At 26.8% G+C, this 21,176-nt stretch overlaps 1 protein-coding gene across 2 annotated transcripts in view; it reads left to right on the forward strand.

Annotated features, from left to right (window-relative positions):
• Nucleotides 1-21,176, forward strand: part of LOC135923181 (actin-binding LIM protein 1-like) — a 69,566-nt gene that overhangs the window by 36,975 nt on the left and 11,415 nt on the right. For both annotated transcript variants that reach the window (XM_065457789.1, XM_065457788.1), the window contains exons 5-13: nucleotides 1,345-1,534; nucleotides 6,627-6,714; nucleotides 9,614-9,660; nucleotides 10,918-11,001; nucleotides 11,233-11,422; nucleotides 11,706-11,780; nucleotides 15,253-15,510; nucleotides 15,878-16,005; nucleotides 19,803-19,947. In XM_065457789.1, coding sequence (XP_065313861.1) covers nucleotides 1,345-1,534; nucleotides 6,627-6,714; nucleotides 9,614-9,660; nucleotides 10,918-11,001; nucleotides 11,233-11,422; nucleotides 11,706-11,780; nucleotides 15,253-15,510; nucleotides 15,878-16,005; nucleotides 19,803-19,947 — 1,205 coding nt within the window. The remainder of the gene's footprint in view (nucleotides 1-1,344; nucleotides 1,535-6,626; nucleotides 6,715-9,613; nucleotides 9,661-10,917; nucleotides 11,002-11,232; nucleotides 11,423-11,705; nucleotides 11,781-15,252; nucleotides 15,511-15,877; nucleotides 16,006-19,802; nucleotides 19,948-21,176) is intronic.

Below are 21,176 nucleotides of genomic sequence, written 5' to 3' on the forward strand. Positions count from 1 at the left end.
AGTGCCATATTCTTCTCGGAAAACACCATTCACAAGAGATGTTCTAAATTTCTGGAGAGAAAAAAGGAACGAGCTTCCTAATCTTTCCACGCTAGCTAAATAAAAATTATGTCACGGCATTTAGCACACTTAGTGAAAGTTTTTTATACCCCTGCATTATGTCGTAAAATTAAATAAAATTATTTTTATACATGATAATTATAAAATTACAAAATCTATTTTTGAATTTATAATGAGTTTTCTCTTCAATAAAATTCTAAAAATGCCTAAATTTTAATTTTATTTTTCTTAAAAAGATTGATTAGTAATTAAAAAAATATATGTCATAAAAATTTTATAACGGTGCGTCTTTAGGCAACTAAAAATCGACACGTCGTTGGCCGCCTATTAGAATTTCGAAACTGACGCCGGCCGCCGATAGCTTCATCAGCGCACAGGTCTAGATATACTCAAATAATTTAAAAAATTAATAGTACAAAATTATGTGGTTATGTTACTTAATTTGTTATTTTTTATTGTTGATTATAAATAATAAAATTATGAAATTTAACATATTTTCTTTTTTTGTGCCAGGAACAACTGAAAAAAAACCCTATATAAATTTATTTAAAAATAACTGGAATTAAACCAAACCTTTCATTATATTATATATAATGGTTCGACACTCTTGGCTTGTTTGTATCCTATCCATTTGAAAGTTTTAATACATCTAAATATTATATAGGGATGTGGAACAAGATAATAATAACCTTTAAGAAATCATTAAAATTAAACCCTCGCTTAATATCTGATGTGCAATTGCTGCTAAATATAAAATTATCTGGTTTTGGTTATCCCATTTTAGCCCTTTTAGGCATGAGAATAGATCATCTTCAATAGAACAATATTAAAATTAAATATATTTTTAATCTTTCAAATTTACTACACAAGTTATATATTATCTGTAATTGAAACAGGAATTAATCCAATATGATATTTATCCAGGTTAAATAATAAAAGATAATATTTATGTTTTTAAAATTATAAAGATTAATTTATATGATTAAATAGATAAATTAAGGTGGTGGTGCAATTAATGCAACATTCCCCTTTAATTAATTTCTTCTTTTTTTTATAAAAATGCTACGCCTCCTGGTATGGCTGGGATGAAGTGGCACCATTCATACGATACCACTTTTTTAAACCATATAGATTAAAATTAACCTTTTCCTAAAACAAAAATTTATCAGCATTTTTTTTCGCACCTGAAAAAGTACTTATATCATTTTATAATTCTGCTAATTCAAATTCTTGATTTTTATTCCATATGTATAATATAATAAAAATATTAACTCATATACATAGTAATTTGGTTACTCTGATGAATGAATCACCTTACTCACAAGTTCCTTGCTCTCAGTCAAAGAAGACAAATAATTTGAGCGGCGACAGCATCAATAATAAGCTTATCAGTGCCGACGGAACTATTATCGGACCTCTAGATTCTCTGAAATGTGAATCATGTCATGAAATTATAAAGGGCCAATTGTTGCAGGTTATTAGTTTCATTTTAAGAATTTTCTATTATTAGATTAATTATAACAATAATAATTTTAATTAATGTATCCTCAAACTATTTGTAAAAATTTTTATTTTTGCTGTACACTGGTAATTTTTAAACAATTATAAAACCAAAAATATCTGGATATAATTATATTGAAATATAACTTTACATCAAGTTAATTTAATATGAGAAATAATGTTGCGAGACAACACTTATAACTTTTAAAAGACAATATTTTCAAAATACCTGACCAGGCCTCAAATTTTTTAAAAAAAATACATAAGCCAGGGTGGGGTGTATATTTTAAAACCTAATATTTTAAATCGCAATTATTAGCTATAAAATATTTTAAAAATGTAATATAATTTTTAAAAAAAGCCAGACTAGACCATGCAAATGATACCTCTGCAGGTCTCTGAAATATATAATTGAGACTAGAAAAAAAATTTGAAAATTTGAGATTCCTTTAATTGAGTGACGAGTTTCCATATCAGCTTATCAACATATATTATATTCAATAAGATATTCTCTTCATAAGAGAAAAAATCATTTGAAATTTGGGAAATAGTTAGCTTTAAGGTACGTAAATTGAAAAAGGAGCCATGGGAGGACATCATATTCAACGATAATCAAAATTTGGTATAAGATTTAGGCCTGCGAAATAGGATAAGACTCCACACATAAGTTTTCAGATAGTATAAATTATGGTACGAGTGGAATGATTGCATAAACCTTGGATGTATTTTCTTTATGAATAATAATATACTAATATCACTATCCTCAACGAAGTACTTATCCCATTACTATGAAATTATATCTTCCATGTCTTGTTATGCTGCATTTGCAAAACCTTACAAGGATCATGATATTCACCTATTACCATTCTCCAGATTTTAATCCTATTGAAAACATAAAACTTAGAAAGCAGCGATGTAGAACAAGGGATTCTCTGAACAATCGTTTATATTGAAATCGATATTCCAGAATATCTGCCAGAATCTTATTAATTCATTACATATCTGAATTTATAAAGACAAAGGTTGATATAACCCAATTTTAGTATCACTAACAAAAATGATATTTTAGCATCGTATGGTGATAATTTTCAATAGAGTTACATATTTATCATATATTTTAATGATTAATTTAATTTAATTATATCTATTTTTATTCATTATATTATTGCTATTATATAGTAATACGTTTTAAGAAAAATTGGGCCCCCCCCAAAAAAATAATTTCCCTGGCCCTCCAAATTTAAAAAAAATGGACTGCTAAAACATGAAAGCTCATTTAAATTCAATAACAATTTGGCATGATGAAAATCTTAATATAAATAAGGATACTGAGATAACAACAATTCTGATAAGCCAACGAATTAACTGTAATCCTTATCATCTTAAATCAATATTTGATTTGATGCATTTCTTAGCATATGCTACCTTTTCATGGGACTGGTTCTATATTAATTACGGATGCAGCAAAAGATGAAAACATAATTTAATATTCTGGACTATTTATAACAATGTTTTCATAAACCATCCAAAAAGATCTTGAATTAAATAAAATTATGAAATTAATATCCATAAATACCCAATATACATCACCCCAGATTCAAAACGAAGTAATATCTATATGGCAGATATGGTGCTTGAAATATCTTAGATAAATATAACAAAAGTGATACCTTTTTTGTCTTAAGACTGATGAGGCAAAAGATATAATTATTTGTTATATTTTTTATGGAGAAATCTAACAAAATTTAATAGGAATATAATTTACAATTTTTTTCTGCTGAAGTTATTACTTTGCATAAAGCAACTTAATGAGTTAAATATTAATTTAACGAATATAATATGCCAGACATATGATGGTGCAAACGTCATGTCTGGCCGAAATGGAGGAGTGCAAACCCTACTTTAAAAAAAATTAATAAAAAAATTCCCACATTGCTACAACCACAAGTTGCATCTTGTGGTTCAAAATTGGTATAATAATATTGTTATCATTTCTAATTTTTTTAAATTTATTCAATGCATTGTATTATTTTTTTTGGCGTTTTAACGTATCCTGTAAATATACAGGCCATACTCTTAAGAGACTTTTAGACCAGAGGTGGACTGGTCATTTAGAAACATCTCGCATCATTTATGAGAATTTTGAAGCTATTGGTGAAGTATTATTTTACTTTTCTAATAGAACTCTTAGCTCAGAGGTTTTCACTCATGATCCAGTCGAAGCCTCTCGTTTTTTCATCTCAATGCGTTAATATAAATTACGTTATATTATCCATTATAATTTATGAGATATTAATAATAATAAATCCACTAAATAAGTATCTACAGTCGGTATAATCTAATAAATGCTAAACTTGCATTGATTTCACGATCAATATATTAAAAAAATAAAAGAAGCGATAATTGTTTTGATTTGATTATAATTAAGGCTGAATAACATTCAAAATTTAATATTATCCCCCAAAAATCATCAAAGGTAAAGAAACGCCTACAAATTTTCAAGATTTTATAGTTGAGACCAAATTACAATTTGATTGTGAAAAATACTCTAATTGGAGTTTTTTAAAAAAGAATTATTATGAAATCATTATTACTTTGTTGATCGTTTTTTAGATAGATTTACACAAGATATTTATATCTTCTATAATGTTTTAATACTGCCCCCCCCATTGACCATGATTATTTTATATCAGATAAAATGGGCCCATTAGAATCATATTAAACTTAAATATGGAAACGCATAGTGAAATAAAAATAGCAAAAGGATATTAGCTGCAGAAGTTAAAGAAATACATAATTTTCAAAATATCCTAAATATTATGTATAAAAAATATCATCTTGCATTTAAAGAATTGTATAAATGCTACTCAGCGCCATCATCATTATCAACGGATTCTTGAAAGGCCTCATTCTCTAGACTAAAGAGTTCTATCGAGCCATAGGGAATAAATGAAAGATCAGTGTAAACAAAATTTAGTTAATGGCTTACGAAAAAAGAATAATACATAATTTATTTTTTAATTTATTTATTTTAAAATAAAAATCGAATCATTTTATAGTATTGTTTTGTATATTCATATTATAGTATTATTTTGTATCCAATTACATTTACAAATTTTTTATAAAAATAGCAAAAAATTTATATGAATGTTTAATTATTTGTTTTATTTTAAAAAAATAGTGCCCCCCCCCCCAAGTTAGCAGCTGCCTCCCAGCGGGAATGTTCTGGCTACGGCCCTGGTCGCATAGATGATGTTGAACAGAATTAAGGATTTTAATCATACATTCCATCTATAGTTTACCAAATTATAAATCTTTTAGACTAATTTAAAATATGGTTTAAACTGTAATATCAAAAAGGTCGAAAATATGCACCGTAGAAATGTCATCTTCATCTATGCACCTTATCAAAACATTAAGAAGGGTTATGGCTAGACCTGTGCGCCATCTCACTAATACGCTGTTCCTGGTATTTTTGACCACACCGATGCCGTATCCCAAAAATATCAGCTCTCAATACGCCGCCACCGATGTAAAAATTCGGCCGCGTGGCGGTGTGATATATATTTATTATTATTAAAAATAATATATATATTATCTATGAATTATAATTAGAAGAAAAATATATTTAAAATTATTAAAAAATGCGATTATAATTTTTAAAATGAATAAATATTATTCATTTTTGTTTGGAGCATAGAATGCATAATCTAGTGACATAGAATAGAAAATCTCATTAAAAAAGTGAAAGAAATTTTAGTTGCCTAAGATTAAAAACAGCGGATTTTGAAAATATAATCGATATTTTTAGATTTGGGGATCTATTTTACGAAGATCGCTTGATGATGATAGTGCAAATCAAAACTCATATGAGAATAATATAAAACCTTAGAATTCAAGGTGCCTACACGTTGGTATAGTATTTTAATAATGTTAGAAAGTGTGAGTGGCAATAACAAAAATCCTATGAATATTCTATTAGGAGAAACCGGATTTCAAATTATTTAACTCTGATTGGGACTTGGTGTATGAACTTTTAAATTTTCTTAGAACCTTCAAAATAATTTAAATTTTTATCCGCCCATAAAGGATGTACTATAAATTTATCCTTATTATTTCATAGTGAAATTAAAAATAATGTAATCGTAAAAGAATATGTCCTCCCATCGCATCCCTTAAATAAAATATGCTTAACAAATTTGACCATAGATAATAACCGGTCTTCAGGTAGTATTTTATTAGTTTTTTATTCATTGAACATACTGAATAAATATTTAACGGAAAAAATATTTATCCGGTGTAATTTTATGTACGCTACTTCTCTTTTGCCTTATATGGACTAATTAACCGAATGTGAAACCGCGAAAGTTGCTTCAGAATTCTATTTTCTTAAAGCTACCAAGAACTTATCAAAAGAATCTGGAACAACAAGACTATTTAACTAGTCTAGAAAAAGAATATTTAATTATTTTCGCCTTATAATTTAGAATAAAAGATGTCTGATTTTTGGAAGATAAGCATTGTATCTTCCTAAACTTTCTATTAACTTGAAAGCTCCTTTGTATTCCCGCTACGATTACACCCAGCGAGCGTGTATTGGCCTCATTCTGAACTCTAAAATATTATCATTATGTCCTATAAATCTAAATAAAATATTATACATGAGAAAAATATTTAGCGCCTCCGCCGATTTTCGTGTCAGCATCTAAATCGGTACGCCGCCGCCAGCCGATCGTTGGCGCACACGTCTAGTTATGGCACATGAAATCTTAATTGACTTTGAATAATAAGATTCTTTGATTTGATATGGATTCAATTTTTATTTAGTTTGCAGATTTATTTGTAATTTTTTTTAGTATTTTGATTTACAAATGATGAGATCATAGAAATAAGGGGAAAATAATATATCAGAGAAAGAATAAGGAGAATTATAATTTTAAAAAAATTCTTATACCTTTGGAAAAAGCGATGTGCTTATGAATCTGTGGTGGCTAGATCATTATATTATTAATTTACTATTTTGTGAAAATATCAATGATTTTTATATTTGATAATATATAATAAAGGCTGGTGATAAATTTTTCCACCCCGAATGCGGTCGATGTATAATTTGTGATCAACCCTTCAAAGAAGCGGAAGATGTATATTTATTAGGTAAAAAAAATTATTATTATTTCCATTGTAATATCTCTATATCATATATATTTATAAAATGAATATTTTAATTTAAAGATTTATTCATCAAATTAATTGTTAAATTTCATTTATACCATAATTTGACCTATTATGCTACCATATTTCTGTCTTTACTCTTACCACTTTCATCAATATCATTACCTCTTTTATTGTTGTGCCGCACACCCCCATGCTTGAACTAGTTGAACCTTTTAGTGCTTGATTCCCTTGTTTTTTGTCATATAGCACCATGATTTCATCTTGAAATTGGTTAGCAAAATATTTACTAAATATTTTTATTCCATATTTTTACGATAATAATTTCTAAGTAAAAAAAAGAATGCATGCAAATTACATCTAAAAATAATAATAGTGAATGAATGCGTGTTCAATTTCCTTTTCGACGGTCCTTTTTCCTCCAAACCTCACCTCATATATTTCCATCTAGGTATTTCAGATCTTTTAACCAATAACAGGTCTGAGACATAAGATCTATATTACTAAAAATGGCATAGTAATAGCCTACCATAGGATCAGTTCCTCTTTCAGAAGATAACCTTGCAGAGCCGAAAACAGTATCCATATGATGAGTCAGTGTCGACAGTATTTTTGTGTAATATCTATCTATCTTGGTAAACCTTTTCATATCACAGTGACTGGAGAAAAGATCTAAAATACCTATCTATGATAATCATTCATTTTGCCCCAAGAGGGCAAGGTGGTTACGGCTTCCCATACGCTTTTCTAACAAAGGAGAAGTTAGATCTTATAGTTATGAACATCCTCAATATTTTATTTATATTATTATTTCCTATATCCATAAAAACAATATATATTAGTGATCTGCATCGGGCCTAATTTTTCAAGCCCGGCCCGAAATTTTTATTAAAAAGTTTTGCCAGCCAGGCCCGAACCTGAATTCTTTTTAAAAAAGTTTTGCCGGCCTGAACCCGAAATATTTAAAAAAAAATTTAATATAAAAATTAATTTTTATTATTACTAAAAATAAAAGACATATGTTATATGTCGTTTGGTTTCAATAAATAAAATCAAATATTTTTATTTTACATAAAAAATTCAATATAAAATTGATAAAGATATATTTAAAAAAATTTCCAAGGTCCAACCCGACCCAATCCGAATTTTTTTAAAAAATATTAGGCCCGGCCCAAACCCGATTATTTTAAATAGAATTAGGCCCGGCCCAAAGCCCGTGTGGGCCGGGCTTAACTTTGCAGATCTCTAATATATATCAATCTATTTTATTATCTGACCCTAATGTATAATTTTCTATTCCATATTTCCAAAAACAAAATAATATATTCAAATTAAAAATCAGAAAAAAATAATCATTGAATGAATGTGTCTTTTTTTTCCTCTTTTTCTAATCGTCACCTCACATATTTCCATATTTGACATCTCCCATCTTTATCTGGATTTCCTCCTATCTTGTGCTATTTTTCCTTCTATGTTTGTTCCTCTCATTACCCCATCATCTATAGCTTGCGAAACCTTTGTGTTAATTTCATCAGCTCCTCTAATCTCTCCTTCTACTATCTCAGTATTGAATTCCCTAGTACCAAAATCCAAGTTTTTAATCACTCTTCACCATGTTAATTTTTCAATACTCTTCATATCATGTACTCGTACACCAATGCTAGGATTCCTTTTATCTTTCATACAATTTCGACTACCAAATCCATTACTCCTCCGTGGCCATCTATTCTATTCCTCTCCTCCTTTACTATCTCTAACGTTTCTTTTTCCTTTTTTGTATGTGATTAATTTTATAAACGTGTACCGTTAATTCATGTTATAATTATCTATCATGTTTATATGTTGTTGTACTATTATATATGTTTTATATGTGTGATTACTGTTACAATTATGTCTATATCCTGTTTAACTTCAATTAAAGTTACAATAATATATAAATTTTATTAATATTTTCTTATTTCTATTAATTCTTATTGTGACAATTGTAAAATTTGTTTATGTGTGCTTGTATTACAATAGTGTATATTTAATTCTTATGCCGTTTTAATTACAAAATTTTATTATTCCCAATTTAGGTGTAGATTATTAAATAGTATTACTTAAATATAATTTATAATAAAGATGAAGATGTAATTAATGATTAATAATTTTTAATTACTAAATAGTGAAAATATTACTAATGAATCATATAAAATATTATGCCAGTGAAAATATAACTTAAATTTTAAATAATTGTAACTAAATAAGAAGATTTAAAATTTATGATAGATAAAATATAATTAAAATTCGTATTTTGCTTCACGACCTCTATTTTTCTACCTTTCATGTTCTCTGTTTTCATTCCTATCTTATCAACCCTTATTTCTGCTCTACTCTTCCGTTCCCCTTTTCTCCCTTCCTATTCCATTTTCCTTTACCCTCCTCTCATCTTTTCCTTTAATTTATTTTCTCTCTTCATCTCTTACTTTCTTTCCCCTTTTTCCAATCCAAAATTTCAATATTCGAGTCGTTCTTCTATGAATACTCCTATTATAACTCTCGTCCTAGTTTTATTACTTTATTTTCTTATTTAATTTGAATACTTCATTAAATTATTCGCCGATTTATGTTATTTATCCAACGCTCAATTCTATGTCGAATTCTCCTACAAATAATTCAATTTCATATTTTGACTCTTACGATTACTTTTATTATATTCACAAATTCCGAATCGAATTTGAATATGAATTAATTTAATTTTTCATAATTCGTCATTAGTCTAACCTCTTAAGTAACTTCTTCCTTACTTATTCTCTTCTCCTATTATAAGGAATTTGTTCCCTGAATTCTCAAATTAGAAAATTTTGATTTATATAAAAATGGTTATAATTATTTTTTATAGGCACTGATATATGGCATTCTTATTGCGCCTTTCCTAAAGACAACACCGTAAAAATATTTTCATAAATTTATTATTTATTAAACACACCTAGACCTAATCAAGAGCAAATCGAATCTTCCATTCTTTTTAAATAATTTGAATAGTAATGAATATAAATAGCAGAGTTGTTACTAGATACAGATATTTTAATCACAAATCTATCTAGATACAGATACCACATTTTTATATCTAGATACAGGATCTAGATACTTGTATCTAGATCCTTTAACAACTCTGATAAATAGTAAATTATTGCTTTTGTTCGACTACAAATAAACAATTATCTGATAATTTGTTTTAATAATATAAATATTTATTTGTTTATTCTTATGGCTTCCTTACACGATTTTGAAACTTTTGATAATTATAACCCCCCCCCCCCTCTTCCCTTTTGAATTTTATTACAAATTTTATCCAAAAATCAATATTTCAAACCCTTATAAATTAATACTTTTTTTTAAAAAATTTATTTTATAATAAATTATTATATAATGCTTGTGGATAATATAGTGACTATAGGCCTACAAATGGGAAATTTGAGACCCAGCCAGGTTGGGATTTAGTTTTGCGGCTCATTCAAATTTTTCCTGGCCCGGTTTTAATCTTTTACTAAAATTGCAGGCCGGATTTTTTAAAATCCAGATAAATATCCTATGAAAAAATAACCAATAATGATGAGAATTTCGGTTTCATGATTTTCTTATTAAGCAATAAACACAATTAGGAAAAGTAAATCGTATTTATGAATGAATGATCATAGTAGCAAGTCATTTAACAATTAAAATTATAAGCAAAATAAAATATATTACTTTAACAAATTAGGTTTTAGAATTTTTTTTTATTCTCTATTAAGCGCACCATGCCTCATTGCTTTTTTGCCGGCCAGACCTATTAATTTTTTCCTCGGCCCATCCAAAATTTTTTCAGATCTTGACTGATAATTAATCTTGATGTTTATTAAGTTGACAAAAAAATTCTCACAAAAAGTGGGTCCTAAATATTTATTAAAAATGTGCTATCCCAGACAGTTTTTTTAGTGAATTAGATGTTTAATTAAATTTTAATTTGAAAAATCAAATATATCGATAAATTAATCTCCTTGATCTTTATTTAAATAAATAAAAATTATTTTTAAATGTAAATATACATTCCAAAAAATGGGTATAGTTATTTTTATCTAAATTTATCAATTTCTATAATAAATTACAGTTACTACAACATTAATTATTAATTTACATTTCTATTTAATGTATGGTTCAAAAAAGTATTCATTTGATGCCAGTCATTCAGCCAACACTAGCTTTTTCTCCCGTGGTTCAACTCCATATTCTAGTCTTGATAGAAGCAGAGTACAAAAATTTCTCGATATTATGACTGCTAACATAATTTTAAATAAAAAATATTTTTTTAATTATATTTTTTGTTATCTTTAAAGATAAAGCAATTTTGAAATTTCCAATAAACTTTAAAATAAATTGTTCGCAAAGAAAATAAAACTAGCAGATATGGTCAACATTGAAATTTTTTTAGATTTAATGTGAGTTATTTAATGAATGATATGATTTTCCATTTATAATTAGAATCCATATGGTGGTGGGCTATGTTATTACCCCCATCAAAGCAATAGCGTTTACGAATATGATACCAACAATGAATGGGGTGTAGCTCAAATCTACACTATAAGCTATTTATATCCCGGTAATGATCAAGGCTATCTTAGAACCACTCTCCCCATCAAAGTTCCCAAGTCGCCACATTTTCACAGACCTCGTGAGTCATCATACTAATATTAACATTTGCAGCCAATTACTGTAAATTTCAAAAATTTATGTTGATATACCTCTTGTTTATAATTACTAGTCACTTTATTGATTTTTATTAAAATTTCATCTCAAAAGATTATTATTTTATAACCTACAGCTAAAATTAGTGTAATTAATTTTATTAATGTAAACTCATTCAATGTTATATAAATATTAATCCGTATTAGGCTAAAAATATGCAAATCATAATTGATTGATATCCTTAATTTTAATTTAAAATAATTGTGTAGCTGGACGATTTACCTATCACAGAGATAAGGGAAGATTTATGATACCGGCTAAGAAGAAAGGGATGATTGCCATGGGTGATATTTTATATTATTTCTAAAATTTTTACTATTTATTTACTAAAATATTTATGATAACATTTAAAAATATTTATGATAACATTTAAAAATATATATCATTATAGGAATAATGAAAAGAATATACTAAAATAATATCGTCGGCCTAGAATTGGAGTGCTCCACTTGCGCAAATGTTTAAAATGAGAAAATCAACATTAAAGTTTAAAATCAAATATAAGAAAACCTTATTGATCAATTTTGATAGAGCTATAACTTTGGCAAAAATTAATATTTTTTAATCTAGTTTTTATTTATATATATATATTGGCACTAAATAAGTTATTATCCACTTCTAACTCAAAAATTTTGAAAATATCGAGTGGAGCACTCCAATTCTAGATCGACGATATGTCATTAATGCGAAATTTTTTCACGAAAGGTATTAACGCCAAAATTTTTGGAGGCCGATCCGATCCGATATTCCCGATATTAAATTAATATCGGCTGATTACCGATCCGATCCGATATCATATTTAATTTTGTATTCTGTAAAGATACTAATGGTTTAATTTTTAATATATTTTTTATTAGTATAACATCTATAATCTAACTATACCTTAACTAATATAATTTAAATATATTATAATGCAGTTATAGTTTATTCAATTGCAATTCGAAAAGTATATAAAATATTTTTATTGCTAAATTACTTTTATATAATAAGTAATAACATTAATCTATATACATAATAAGTAATGAACAAATATATTATGAAATTTGAAATAAATTTTTTAAATAATATTTAACATTGATATATCGAAGTTTTTAGAAATACCAAAATTTCCAATTATCAGAGGTCAGCCTGCAGCGATGGTAACTGTCATTATCACCAGTGTTGTTAAACGCTACTTTGCTATCGCTACCGCTATTTTACAAAAAAACATAGCACGCTATCGCTACCACTATCGTTTTCAAATGAGCGCGCTATTAGCTACTTTTTACGCTATTATGATTTTTTTTTAAAATATTTTTTACGTAACTTTATTTCCACAAATAAAATATTGGTATAAAAACATGACTATAATTTGTTACATATTTATATATACATAATTTATTTAATATTGCACTTTAATAATAATAACATTTCGTTGTCATGAATATTACAAGTATTGCTATTATCTTCACCAAATCTATATTTATATCATATTATAATAAATTTAAAACCTGAAATCCTTAAGGAAATCAGACCCATTATCTGTAATCATCTTACAAACCTTGTTCTTAATTGTGTAAGACATGGATTTCTGAAATAATATTTGCTAGAATGTCATAAGTCTGACAGCCAATTATTCTTTTTAGGACTAATGCTATAGATTTTCGTTTTAGATTTTTTGGATCAATCCAATGTGCGGTCACTCATAAATAAGCTCTAAAAATATGAATATATTATAAATCAGAAAATAAACATTTTTACCTTCTATTGTCGCACAGCAATCTGCTGTTGTACAGATGTAGGAGACATCTTATATTAAAGATTCCTTCATTTCTTTAAAGCTATCCAAAATTCTTGCCATCAATGTCTGCTGGCAAAATATCTTGGTACGTGGAGAAAAAGTGTTTATCATCTTTATAAAAGAACCATTATCCACCAAGGATAATGATTGAACAGTATCTATTATAAAGTTCATTATGACTTTTTTAGCCAATTTTTAAGATACACCTGGTGTTGACGAATCCAAATTGCTTAATTTTGTTTGAATTAAATTTGATTTTGAAGTGGGTGTATCTTCTCCATTACCCCAAAACTTTTGAGATATTTTTTAATCTCTTTATAATTTGAGGTGTGAACAGTCTAAAATTTTAACAGTAATACTTAGAATAAAAATTATGTAGGAGATAAGTACATAAAAATGATTGAAATAACTATTTTAAAATGTTTTAAATAATTTAGATAAAATTTATGAATATATAAAAAAAAAATGATTGGTCTTTGATTTAAATTTATTTTAAAAATTAAGGATTAGCCTACATATTGATATTAAATTTGTTTAATATATTACCTTTAAATGTTTTTCAAAAAATTAAAGCTGCTTATGATTTGAGGATAAAATTTTGCGACACATCTTGCATCGAAACCGATATTCAGTAGTAATTTTTTCTTCAAGATTCAAGTATTATTTGAATTTTAGGAAAGGATAATCTATATTTTTCTCATTTTCCAAAGAAATTTTGCTATCTTCAACAATCTCACACATTTTTAATAACGAGATTTATAACTAACTAGATTTATAATGTATATTTTTTAATATAAACTTAAATTTCAAAATTAAATTAAATAAAAGGATTATAATTTTAGATTTAATAAAAAATATATTTTAATAATTTTTAAATGTATTTATTATGTAAAATTGAAAGTAGCGAGCTACAGCTATCTCTATTTTCTAAAAAAAATTAGCCCGCTTAAGCTACCGCTACTGAAAAAAGTAGCGCGATATTTTAACAACACTGAATATTACCAGCTTCCTAAGAACAGATTCTGAAGAGATTGTCGCACACTTTTATAAACAGAATGCGCAAAATAATTAACAATATGGCAGAATGTTTATTAATTAATTATTATTAAAAAAAATAAACATAAAAATGGATTTCGGTTTTATTATAAAAATAAATGATTTTAGATACAAATATTTTTAAAAATTTGATAACATTTTATTTTTGTTAAAAACGCCATATTTTATAATATTGGCCGATAACCGATAGTTTAAAATGGGTGAAATATCGGTACATCCCTAGCCAAAAGATATTATAGCTAATGTATACCATAATAACATTTCCGCGAAAATATTACAAAGAACATTTCGCAAAATTATTTCCACGAATGTGTTACAGCAAAATCATTATTGTGTATTACCGCACAAACAACCACAAAGGCCTTAAGCTTTGCCTGCTAGGGTTAGTTTATATTCAATATTAGGTTAGGTTAATATCAATTAATAAATATTTGCTTAATTTCAGCGAAACGAGCTAGTGGCTTGGTGGATAACAGTCTGTATAATCAATGAGATACTTATGTCTGGCAACTCTAAGGTCTGTTTAATTTTACTGATTATTAAATCAAGTTAAAGCCGTATTTAAGTTAAGGTTAGAATAATTTTTAAAAATGTTTTTCTTAGTTTCATCAGATCTAGGTAAGGACTGAGGCTTAGACTGCTTACTAACATTGGTACTAAATTTGGGCAAGAATATTGATTAATAATTATGTTTTTTCTTAATTTCACTGAAACTATATAGAATTAGGCGCCTAATAATATATTTAAGGCCCATTAATGTTTTCTCTGTAAATCATTTGCGAGAATGCATGGGAAAATGCATTTGTGGAAAAATCTTTTTGCTGTAGTCGACTCATAGTATTGACACAAAATATAAATTTATATCATATTTTCTAAGGAAATTATAAAATAATATTATTTTTTTCTTCATTAATCATAAGTGGAGAATATGGAGGACACCGTATCTTTCTCACGTCGATCTTCCCCTTCTTCCTGTTCTCAACATCCCTCTTACAAGAATATCCTGCCATTAGATTCATCACATCCAGTTATTACTTCCGTCTCTGGTCAAGACCCACAAGAACCAATAGAATTAGCCCATTACCCGGCCGCTAAAAAGCCCGACCTTGAAGAAATATCACATCCCAAAATTGAGAGGGAGGATTGGCCGGGACCGCCATACGGTCCTGCTATACCCGGTTTTTATATTTATTATGCCATCATCTTTGTAAAAATTAAATTTCAATATTTAGAATTGGATTGAACTTCATAACCTTTGCAGATTTCTTTTAATTATTTCTTATTTATTTTTGAGAAATGCATGCAGGCCATCTTTGTAAGTAAGTATAAAACTGTCTTTCTTTTATACCATTATGAAACTTGATTGCTATTTTTATTCTGCTGTGTAAACTATAATGTCATGTTTATTGTACAATCTAATTTCATTATTTCGTACTGATGATGAACTTTGCAATTTAATATTTTTTCACAAAATAAGTTATAAATCCTTTCGTTAAATAAATGTAATTCAAACAAGTATGTATCTTAATTATTATCATATTCCAGAACGAAAATATTTATGGATTAGGCCCGAGGATATGTTCATAGAAGAAAAGGAAGCTATTGAAGTGGAAAAGGCTAAAATAAAAAAAGAAACTAAATATTTAGAAAAACTTGAATCTGGTCTTGGAAAGGTTAAAAATTATCTTATTTTATAATAATATTATATTATTGGAAAAATTGAATTTGGATTACATTTATTTTGGACAAACCAGGAGAAAGCTTAGACAATCAAGGAATAGAGCGCTCATCTATTCAAATTTAGATCAGTGTGGCTCATCTATAATTAAAATATAACATAAATTTCAAAGGCACTATGGCAAAATCTTGCTTTTCATGTCTGATTTGCACGTCCATTTAAATATTTGAATCACCGAATGAACAAGAGGATGGTCTGGAAATCAAAGCTGGAGCCTATCATTTAAAAAAATATTAACTTTTATCTGTTAAATTGGATGTTTTTAATCTAAAAAACATTTACAGTTATCATTTCTATATGTTTATAAAAATAAATCAATTATATTTTTATATAAATATTACTCTACCTCAATATAAATCGACCACTTTTATTTTTTCATGCAACATTATTTTTACAAGTAAAAAAATGCATGAAGAAATAAAAAAAATAAAGACGCTTCTACATTTATGTAGATTCTTTTTACGTAAAAAAATCTTGACATATTTATTTTCATCCAGCCATTTCAGAATTATGACAAAGTTGAAAACTGAGGCTTTATTAATTAAAAAAAATGGCCATATTAAATCTATTGAAATGATGGTGTTTCTGACAGATTTATCTTAATTGTTTTAAAAACACATTTCCAATTGTTTATTTAAATAATATAAAAAATTAACATTTTCCTAATCGTTCTCTATTCCCATCTCCAACGACTCGCAAAATATGTTTAAAAATGGATGCTCATTAATTAGCTATTGATGCATAAAAAGAAGGGAAATTGCAAGCATAAATCGTGCTGACCTAAAAATTTATTGATCTAGAGTTTAAGATATTATTTCAGAGATCAAATAGCATAGTTGTACGTTATCTATAAGTGTTTCAGAGAAAAACTCTTAAAAAAATTGGATTCTATTTAAAATAATAGTTTCAAAAAAGCTTCTTAAATAAGTTTGGTTCTCCAGAATGTTCTCTCAATAAATTGGATTATCCATTTTATAAGGTAAGTAAAAACTTTAATTTATTATTTTGTTAATATTCAACATTTTTATAAGGTCAATAAAATATCCTATATCATTCAAAAAAAAAGAAAAAACTTGATTGGATTAAACATTTACATTAAACATCTGAAAAATGGATTCAATGAGTAGCTAGCTATTAAATCTAATTTTAGAGATAATATACAATAATTATTAATAATCCAATGTTGAGAATGAAAAATTAAGTTTAATAAAACGGGCTGAAAAATTCTTAAAAGTGTAATTATTTGGAATTACATGTTTGAGAAAGATTTAGTTGTATCAGAGTTATGCTTTATGATGGCATTGTTAGGCGCGTAACAAATAGGTTGGAAATTTCCTATCCCATCATAAATTAATCTGTTCTCTTATGTATATATTGTGCTGATACCCCCCCCCCCCCCCCCATTTATAAAATATATCACCGTAAAAAATAACTTGGAAGAATAAGTTAAAGTTAATTTAATAGAATAACAACTATAATATTAAATAGGCTTTTATACTTTAAAATTTTTTAGGAAAAATATAAAAAACCAAAATTAATTTTATAAAAATATTACATAGCCAAAGGTCTAATTTCATAATATTATTATTTATTGTATTTTGTTTTTATTTATCGAGATAAAGGAAATTAATATAAATAAAATTTGAGCTTTAACATTTGGAAGTTAATTAAATTTTGTTTTTATTTTAAATAATTTTGGTGAGAAATGATTAAAGTCAATAATGTTGTTTGTTTTTAAATATTAATGGAAATGAAGCATTTAGATAGGGTAACATCACGATGTTAGGATAGGAAATAAGGAATAACAAGAGGAGGAGCGTTACCATTTTGGAAGAGGAGGTTAATGAATAAGAGGTTTCGAAAATGTTAAGCTAAGAAAAAAGACAAAACTGTTATTAAATGATTAAATTAAAATTTTAGCAGAATTATTGGGAAAAATTATATTTATAAAAAAAGGAAGGGGGGATGAAATTCAATATGTAATTTTTACCATGCATAATTCTTGCGACTCTTATTCCATATCGAGACTTAAATTATACGATAAATAAGAATTTGATATAGGATAATAAAACGTTGATTAACTAGGGAGCAATTGTAATTTTCTAATGGATCTTACTTTAATTCTAGGAAGGATTTTACATCTAACAGAGCATTTTAGATCTTTGTCTAAAAACGCGATCACAACTTTAAAAACCTAAATAAGTAGACCTAAAGACCTCCAATAAAATTTATGTTGGGAAAACCCGAACCCGGCCACAGTAGTTTTCCTTTCCATAAAAAAAATCCTGTAACACCTTTGGGCATTGTTATAACTAGAACTACTATCAATCAGCAAATATGCTATTTTTTGCAGAGGAATACAAGGATAGGATCCCTCTTTATGAAAATTTATTTAAAAAAATGAATCTTCATCAAGTCCGACTTTAATCAAATATGGAATATATTTGGAATTAGAGCTCTACGAAAGCATCCTTATACAAAAGCAGATTTCCACATAAATATCCAACATATGTAGTATGAAATAGCATCAGAGACTTGTAATTAACTCTTTTCCAGTTATGATAATTCGAATCATCCAAGCAAACGGTGACAACTAAATTTTAGAAATAATAAAAGTTTATAAATTAATATGATTAGGAGAGACCAGTTTTATGTTGTCCATAAAAAATTGATTCTAGAAAAAATAGATAAAGCAAATTTTCCCAAATATTTAAACTTAGTTTCATTAAAAAAAGTCTTTTAGTTTTTTTTATTAATGTAAAGAAAAATGAAAAACGTTTTGGGTACCTATTAGCTTTTCACGCTGCCTGTTATCGCTCTTGTTTATTTTTAGATTTTTTTAATTATAAAAATGTTAATCTTAATAAATGAAGATATATTCATATATATCGTCCGGAAGAACTCTCACTTAAACCTGCCATATAATTTATAAAACAAGTAAACCATCTTCATATTGTCATACGTGACCCTAGACAAACTTGTGGCTTCTGGTGTTCCTATAAAGTTGCATTTTTTTAAATTAAAAATAAAAAAATCGCTAATATACACCCCTCAAAACTGTCCCAGGTCTTCACATTTAAGTACAATTAATTTCAAGATTGTAATATTACAAAATATTGTAATCTTTTTATACATGATAAAATTAAGATTACTTTATTATTAAGATTGATATTTCATCCTGTAACTTATAAAAAAAATTATTAGTAAAAAATTAAAAAGCTACTTTTGACGTGTTAAAATTTACATTTAAAACTTTTCATAACTTATTTCTGCAAATATTTTTAGAAGCATCTTATTGAAATCCATTTATGGTTTAAATTTCAAATATTAAGTTAAAAAGTATTTGATAAGAAAATACTTTCCCGGGATAAAAGTATCTCATACTTGTTTATATTGAAACACACCCGTACCTTTTAATTTCATGATAATTCCGATATGGCTGAAGGAAAATAAATGTTTTTAATTTTTTTATATAAATAAAGGTTTGCATTATAATTTCCTGAAAGTTTATTTTTAAAAAATAAGTCAATCATGTGTTTTTTAAATATCAAAATTTATGTGTCGTGATAAATTAAAGATGGTCTTTTTTTATTGAAGTTACAATAAAATCCTTAATCAATTTTTCCAAAAATTTTAATCATTATAATTTAATAAAACAATATTAATTAAATTGAGAATAAAATTCAATATATACATTTTTTTAAAAAGGTTATATTTTTTTATAATTCAAAGGTATTTTTAAAGGATTTAGAAGAGAAAGAAAGGAGGATTCCTTCTATGTTACCTAAATTGATAGATCCAAGAAATGCATCACGTACTCCTTCGGCTAGAAAAGAGCCACGTATCCCTACTAGATACGGCTCCCCCATTTGGGCATGTAAATTCTTTAAAAACTAACTAATTAAACATTTGATGAAAACATTATATAACCATCGAAAAGTGGTCATGTTTGAACCCATTAACGACCTTTATTTTGTTATCCACATCCTAGCTTAACTAAGTTTATTACCAATTTACTCTCTAAATTTCTGAATTATAATTTGAAATAAATTTTTGTTAACTAATTTTTGGAATCATATGAGTCTAATTATATTTTTGATTCTTTAAGATAAATACATTTACATTTATTATTGATGTGAAGAGCTATTATTTGTGGTCCAAACTATAAATCATAAAATAAAGGTAACAATTCATGGAGTATAATAGGCTCTAAATATAATATTGCAGTTGTTATAAATTGTAATAATTTTTATTATTTTTGGGTGCTAAGTTAACTAAATTTTGGAATCATGTTTTTTTAAATTTAATTAAGAGCGATAAAAATGATTGAAAATAAATTGTTTTACATAAATGCCAAAATAGTTTAGCAGGCTTGAATAAACGAATTGATTTGGAAAAATTAAATAATTTGGTTGAATTAGGACGTGGTATTAATGAATGGGACAATGAAAATTGTTTTTGATATATAGTCGATAAACTTATTTGGTCATAATAACATGTTAAAATCTAGTGCTGTAAAATAACGTCAAAAAAAGTAACGTTGTTACTAACGGCTTTACCTCTTTTGGAAAAAAAAACGCCATTCGTTACCTTCTCCTGGAGGTAACAATAATTAACCTGTCGTTACGTTCTTCTACTACTCTATTAGTATGGACTAATATATTTATAAATTCCGTGAAAATATTATAGGGATATTTATTTTCGTCATATTGAGGCCAATATATTCAGGTTATCTCATTGGACTATAGCTCAAAGCCACATATATGCATCAGATTCTAGAATAAGTTAGGCTTCATTGTCTTCTAAATCTACATTAGTCTTGTTCTGTTGAACTTTTCTAAATTTAGTTCATACTCGATGGAAATTATAGACATTTTTAAATAAAATTACATATTTTATCAAAATTTTAACTCATAGTGGTACGAATAGCGTTCACACTCTGCCCTTAAAAAATAGAATAGAAAATGATGTTCACTTCTTGTATTAAATTAAATGATAATTAAAAAATTTTGGGATAAGGACAAAGCATTTGGAGATTTTTTATTTTTCAGTTAAAAATGTCGGGCCCAAGCTCGGATTTAAAATAAAAATGATAATTCGCCTTGG

Source organism: Gordionus sp. m RMFG-2023, chromosome 2, assembly GCF_954871325.1.
Source record: "Gordionus sp. m RMFG-2023 chromosome 2, tfGorSpeb1-WG-v2, whole genome shotgun sequence".
Taxonomy (NCBI): Eukaryota; Metazoa; Nematomorpha; class Gordioida; order Chordodea; family Parachordodidae; genus Gordionus; species Gordionus sp. m RMFG-2023.